The sequence below is a fragment of the Sphaeroforma arctica genome (assembly GCF_001186125.1).
Source record: "Sphaeroforma arctica JP610 unplaced genomic scaffold supercont1.881, whole genome shotgun sequence".
NCBI lineage: Eukaryota > Ichthyosporea > Ichthyophonida > Sphaeroforma > Sphaeroforma arctica.
The window spans coordinates 26,933-34,297 of record NW_014039677.1 but is presented as its reverse complement, the minus strand read 5'-3'; the positions used below and the strand labels follow the sequence as shown (position 1 = coordinate 34,297).

Genomic DNA, 7,365 nt, shown 5'->3' with positions numbered 1-7,365 from the left:
ATTAATTTATTTAAAATACAAATAAAAACCAATGCATTATCTCAATTGATCTTGATATTTTAGACTGACCGGAGGCCGTATTTCTACAACTCTCTATACCAAACTCTCAGGCTTACCTACCCCTAAGTCTCGTCAGAGATCATTGCCTGCTGACTCTACCACCCGCCATACTGTTCATGGTTGAATGGCATCTTCGACCTCACACCCCTTTAAAAGATTCGACGTTCGAAGAAAAAATTGCTTTCTGAGTGAGTGAGAAAGCGTCTTTGATAAGACTCTTCAGCTCTCCTGCCCAGTCAAGCTCTATGCTGATGCAGAACCTCTGCTTGGCCCTCGCAGGCATGTATTTTTAATCAACGGCATTAATCGGTTGTTCCCGTTCTTATTGTTTAACCAAGCTTAATTCTACAACGCCATGAATGAGTTGGTCCTATGTTAATCTGTCGAGCCACACAATAGTATTGCTTCTACTTATATACAAAAGGCACTATTGTAATGGCATGTACTGACTAACTTAAAATTCTGCTTCGGCCCTTATAGATAGTAGTGTGTTTTATTCGTGCCTCATACTATGATTTCTTTTTTCAATAGATGTAATACAGTCAGACTGTTACAGTGGTGTACAAACTGTTGTAAATTGTATGACACCTAGTGTTAAAAACTTAAACTAAACTCCTTCATAATATCAATACATACATAGAGTCTGACCCTCTCGACTAACAAGCGGTCTGACTATCATGGAGTCTGACACCCTGGCATCAAATGAACTCTCTGACTATGGTTCCTGATATAAATAGGGATGATATTATTTATTTCAAAGGAGATTATTTACAATGTATGTACATATGGTATGGCTCCCATAGCCGTTGTAGTGGTTCGGGGAATATCGATGGGAAGAAGTGGTCAGTAAGTTCCCGTTTGAAACTTGGGCCAAGTGAGTCGACGATGGAGGATATGCACTGGATCAATTCTGGCCGGTGCTGACAAAAAACCTTGCACTATCGAGTGTGCTAAGTACTCGCTTGCTGACCTACTATGTAGCGTACCCACCTTTGTGGTACGGATCGGGTCTGCACCGTGCATTGCCTTCGAATGGGTTAGTGCAGAGTACAAAATGTCGAGTAGGACCAGGTTATCTGTCATAGTTCGGTTGAGAAGCGAGGTTGGAAGTAAACCGATGCCGAACAGACCACCGATGTATTCGATATGTGCTGGTTGATCTGAATCAGAAGTATCATAGACGGAACCAACAGGCGCGATGACTTAATATGGACCTAATTCTGGAAGTCGAACTTCACAACGTGATTAGCCGGGATATGGGGAACATCTATTAATGTGTCAGAGACGGGTGTGGGTACGGTGGTTGTTCTACATGCTGGAGAAAGAATCCAAGGTGTTCGTGGAGGGTCCAGATACCGTGGAAGTCGTGACGCTCTTGTATTTGCTTGAGGAGGTCAGGGCCAATGGGTGGCAGTTTCAGGCTTACCAGGATGCGTCGGATCAATTGTTGGATGCAGGTAAAGTGGCTAGTGGTGAATTTGTGGCTACCGGGGCAGACTGGGTAGAGACAACCGTCAGTGCGGTAGTCGATCAATGTGAACATGTACGTATTCGTTAAAATCATAGCACAGAGCCGGATGGGTGTAGGCTCGAATCAGCGGTTGAAGCTGTCGTGTCTGGCTTTGTCTCGATTTAAGGTTGGCGGTTTACCCATTACCAGTTGGTAGTAGTATTGGCGCCGGGCCATTGCCGCGATCTCCTTATTGGACCAGCATTTTGATGAGTTCCTTCTGAAGTCGTCACAGCGTTGGTGGAGAGCTGGTCGGGTGTACGCCCGCCCGTGGTTTTGTGTACAGTTTTCAGGTGGGCTTAGATACTGTACAGGAAGCGCAGTGATGGTTTGTCATGAGCCCAGGCGGGTTGCGTCAGAGGGGTAAGTGTATTTGTGCTGGCCATTGAGTCGAGTTGTATTCCCAGGCAACCTCCGAGGTAGTCCGCGAATGGTCGTGCGGGGAGCAGGCCACAAAAGTGGAGTACGTTTGTTTGATGTTTGGGAAACCTAGGGTATTTAGTGCCTTTGATGGTGACTGCTGCCTGGATGAGTGCTGAGTTATAGCGCTCGAACAGGGGGTCCAGGGCATCCTTCCATATAGGTGGAGCCCAGGCAATAATGTTCAGGCCATATGTAGCCGTGGATATGATGAATGTTTCGAACAGCACCAGTCGGTTGCAGGGTTGTCGCCAGCTGAAGCCATGGAAGCCATAAGCGTGGAAAGAGGTGATACCCAGGGACAATGCTGCAACCAGGGATTACATATGTCTGGCGAAGTCGATCCCTTGTATAACGTGAGAGAGTGGGGACCCCAGATATTTGGAGCGTTTCGGCTTGACATGTGTGGGCGCCATCTTCAGAGGGAGGTAACGTGTGTTTCAAGGTGCGTCTGCGAGAGTCAGCGTGATAAGCTCACCATTTATACGGAGGGTTGGCGCCGCGTGTCGCAAGTCGGTAGATCATTCTCGGGGTTTGATGACACCCTGTTCGAGGCCAGATTTGCGTCCCCGCCCATCAATGTCATCTAAGAAGGGCTGGAGCGGAACCGGTTGGGGGGCTTGGATCCGTGTGTCGCCGACAAACAAATAAGAGCGGAGGAGCTTGTGCCAAAATTGTGATAGTGTGACCGCTAAGGAATCCATGTAAATAATAAAAAGCTGGGGGCCAACGATTGAGCCTTGTAGGATGCCATTCGTTCTATGGAATAGAGGCGAGAGCGTGCAACGGTATGTCACTCGGGTAGGAACCCTCTCAATTATCGCGCGGAGCCAGTTGATCCAGTTTTCGTGCATTCCGGCGTGGCGCAGGAGTACCCATAGGCGTGGGAGAGCAACCTTGTCGTATGTCTTGGTAATGTCCAGACAGACGTCGTTCCACTCCTCTTCCGACTGTTTCTCAGATTCCATGGCGGCGAGTGCTTGGGTATGACAGGAGTATCGTGATTTTAAGCCAGCTTGGGTAGCATGGGTAGCAGAACCGGGGTGGCTCGTAATCAGCTTATGAAACCACTTCTCAAAGATGCTTCTGACTATTTGCGTAAGCGTGATAGGGTGGAAGTCGGTGGGGGAGGTGATATCTGCATCAGCTTTCTTTGGGTGCGTTGTCAGGAGGCTGCAGAGAAGAAGGTACCCGCCTTCAGTAGCTCAGTGAATGCTTCGGCAAGGAGTCTAACCAGTGAGCTATTGACGTCTGGGCGTCCTAGTGTCCTGCGTTTGGTGGAGCACCCCACTGCGGCCTTCAGGAGGCCAGGCCCCTTATTGGGATAGCGTAGTATAGACTATTTGCGTAAGCGTGATAGGGTGGAAGTCGGCGGGGGAGGTGATATCTGCATCGGCTTTCTTTGGGTGCGTTGTCAGGAGGCTGCAGAGAAGGGCTGCAGAGAAGGTACCCGCCTTCAGTAGCTCAGTGAATGCTTCAGCAAGGAGTCTAATCAGTGGGCTATTGACGTCTGGGCGTCCTAGTGTCCTGCGTTTGGTGGAGCGCTCCACTGCGGCCTTCAGGAGGTCAGGCCCCTTATTGGGATAGCGTGGTATAGCCTCCAATACATCGTCGGGGCGTATGGCGGAAGTTACATCGGGCGAGGGTTCAGTATTCGGTAGAAACACGTACGGGTTTGTAGAGTTGAATAGGTCCTCAAAGTAGCCAGTGAGGGTGGCGCCTGTGTCATCGGCACCCGGTATGCTGGGTTGGCGCGGAGACCGTCGTTGGTACGCAATATCTTCGAACATTTGAGCATTGCTTTGGGCGGTCAAACGTGGGCGGAACGAGTTGTTTGGCAGCCGCTGAACTCAGGTTCTGTTTAGGTCATAGTAGAACCCGCCGAAGATTTGTGGGTTTTACTGTCTGCACTCAAATAGAGAATACATGGTTCGTTGTTCGTGTATTCGAGGCCGAAGTCTTGAGTACCAGCGAGATACCCCAAACAGCGCTTGGCTCCTTTGAAGTAGTGGTACTGTGGTGCTATCAGATAGCGATTTAGGATCGAAACAGCAATGCATATATCCAATCGTGTTTGATCTGTAGTCAGGAAGTCCCTGATAGGGTTTATTTAGAATTAGGGTTTATTTGATATTTGGGTTTTATTAGAGACTACATTTTGAACTGGGTTTATCCAATCAGGTTAAAACTGATTAACGGAAAACACATGACCAAAATGATAGTCACAGGATTTAGTTCAATAAATGAACATCGTCTCCCTTTGTACGAGGGGAGTACGTTGAGATACAGTTATCCTCGACTGCTTACTACATTTTTAACTGCCTTAGATGTTGTACATTAATTGAGCTTATCCTATATAGGAAAAGAAGATAATAGGACCGAAAGGTCCACAGATAGAAGTAGAAAATTTTGATGACATAAAGAAGAGAGAAAGTCCTAGGCATCAGTAGACATCAGCCACTGAAATGATGATTTCCAACACGACCCAACCATTGTTACATGATACGGAGAGTGTATTTATTAGTAGCGATACAAGCAATAGCATACCAACACTTCTACTAAACAGCAGTAGTGCTTCAGAACATGAAATGACGGAGGGAACCGTAATTATACAGGGGCAGGCGAGCCGTGTGGATCAACACAACCGTAGAATACAATCTCATGTACATCGACAGGTAGACAGGTTAGATGAGAGAGGAAGACGACTAGAGGACATAAAAGTTAACAGTCAGGAGACCCTAAGGACGTCAACGATAGGTAATACAACGGATAATCGCAACAGAGAAAATGTTGTGTGGGAACAAGAGAATAGGAATCCGACGATCACATTAAAGTGGACTTTACGGACCATGCCGCGACAAGAGGAGCGCACGGAGCCATGGGCATCGATACCGGAACGAGAATCGACTCAAATCAGGAAGGATATCCAGAAGAATAAGGAGGATTTGGACGAACTGTAGACGGTATCAGAAGGTCAAGGAAAACAAAAAGAAGTCAAGTAGGTGTATATGTTTGAGCATCGCCATGGCAACGAGCACGAAGTACACGTGTGTACAGGCATCCAAAAGGTATGTAAGAAATTGGGTACAGGAATAAGAGAGAGAGGAATGATATGGGATAGATACTCAAGTAACCAGGTGTAAACTAAATAGATTATTAGTAGAAGACATAGGTTTGCAAAGAAATGACATGCGCACATAGACACTGAAGTAAGATGCACATGCAATGACAGTCATACAGCAAGTTCGGGTACATAAGATAAAAGATACAAACACAATAGGAGTGACACGACGCTACATAGAACGATAGGGTGTGTGTACACAGTACTAAATTGAGTACACGAGGGAGTGAGTATTGTAAATGTGCATACGAGTGGTCCGACCAAATTCGTCGATTTCAATGTGAATATGAATATACCGTATGAGTTACGGTAGACAAGTGTGGTGTGAGAACGAGCAGCACCAAGACACAGCGACGACGACGATAGGCAGCAAGTTAGCCAACTAACTAGGGTCAGAGCCGAAAGTGAAACGGGAGAACGTCGGTAGCAAAGAGACATGTGTACGGAACAATAGAGCAAGAATATGAGGAGTAGAGAACCCACAAAACGAGAAATGGCATGGGTATCGAGAGTACGGGGTTGGTCGGAAGGAGTAAGGAGCAACCGCAAGGATAACCGGGGTAGTCTGGAGCACGAGGTTCATGAGCGGACGATTTCAGTGCAACAAGACCCAGGCAGGGGTACAAGAACACGTTGATAGGAGAATGGTTAATGGGGCTTTGAGTAATTAGTAGGCGTGAGATTCACAGTCGAATGCCTATTTAAGTCAGAAGGAAAATAAGTTGAAACATCACATTGCTATCAATAGACAAACAGAAGGTTACTTCAACCATGGCTAACATTCGACAGAGTCGTCGGCAGCAACAGCTATCCCCAGAACAACGTGAACGGGATGACATCCATCAACGAGGTTTCCGATGACGTACTCATGATCGAGTAGATACGGGTGGAGAAGTGTAGGAGGACTTAGAGTCAGAACGTCGAACTAACCAAACAATACTCCAGCGGACACTACAGCACAACAACAACGCGACGGGCGAATAACCACTCCGAGTGACGTGGACTTCACGGATCGTGAACGACGTACCCCCGAACTAATGAGAGTGCCACATTCGACGTCGCAGGCTCACTACCAGGAGGGGACAGCTCCTCGAGAGGCATTACAGGCTGTAACAAGTAAGCGCCCTCGTTATCATATCAAAGAGAGACAACAGAGCCGAGGTAGAGACGATGACATGCCAGAGCAAATGACGAGCCTACTTCGGCGACAGCAATCGCTATTAGAGAAATATGAACGGCGTTTGCGTCGACTGTGACGAGGGAACACACCTTCATCACCGGACAACATCGAGTTCCGCATTAGAGGAGCCGACGATGCCCGTCGTGGGTTAAGGTACACTTCGTCGGATCAGGACGAAAGCGATACACAACAGGAAACGATATCTCGTCAAAACTTTGCAAAGGAACAACGTAGAGCTACACAGAATCCTCACGGGAGGGAGGCACTGGATAATCGACGTGACAACATGGACACGTCTTTACAAGCACAACGTCAAAGCCAACAATTTGTATGAGAAGCTATGAATGACAGTCTACCGTCACGCAGGCTGCTTGAACGCACACCGTCGAGTTAAGCCACGTCATCGGAGAAGCGTCGACGCTTGGCTCAGCAGGCCACACCTCCTACACCAGACAGCATAGCGGCGGACCGCCAAGCCTTGCACGCGCGTATGCTCAAATTGTCGGAGGAATCATGTAGTGCAGTGGAAGCCAACAACTTGCCACGAGCGGAGGCACTAAGAGGTGTACTCGAGACATAAAGAGCAACCTATGACTCACGACCGGCGAACAAACAGGAACCACGGGAACCACGTAGTTGGCCGGAGTGGCCCTCGAACTGGTATAACCTCAGCAACATTATGGAGCGCGACACTAAAGGGGCATTGCGAGAAGCCCTTAAGAATGCGCAGATTTCGGGTGTCGACGAAGCATGGAGTCTTCGTTGGTTTTATAAGGTGTTAAGCCACTTTAAAGCCAAACAATCTACACTTGATTATATAAAATCTAATCACCAACGTTTAGTTGCATGGACACCAGAACTCCAAATAACACAAATCTGTTCACACGAGACTCAGGCTACGGTGGACCCCACATTTCGCAAATTAGCAAAGGGACACCAGAAACTTAGTAATGTTCCAGTGATGGAACAGATGACACACCTTAAGTAGAATCATTGTCGGGCACACGAGCGTTGTCAGATCGATGCAGATTTTAAGAAAAATTTGCTCAACCACTGCATAGTTCAATTGTTGGA

The 7,365-nt window shown here is 47.5% G+C and overlaps 1 protein-coding gene across 1 annotated transcript; it reads left to right on the top strand.

Annotated features, from left to right (window-relative positions):
• Positions 1-4,578: 4,578 nt before the first annotated feature.
• SARC_09070 (hypothetical protein) lies at positions 4,579-4,950 on the top strand (the record flags this gene model as incomplete). The annotated part of the gene is made up of 1 exon (XM_014296939.1): positions 4,579-4,950. One exon carries the CDS (start codon positions 4,579-4,581, stop codon positions 4,948-4,950), a length of 372 nt encoding a protein of 123 aa, XP_014152414.1.
• Between the last annotated feature and the right edge of the window lie 2,415 nt (positions 4,951-7,365).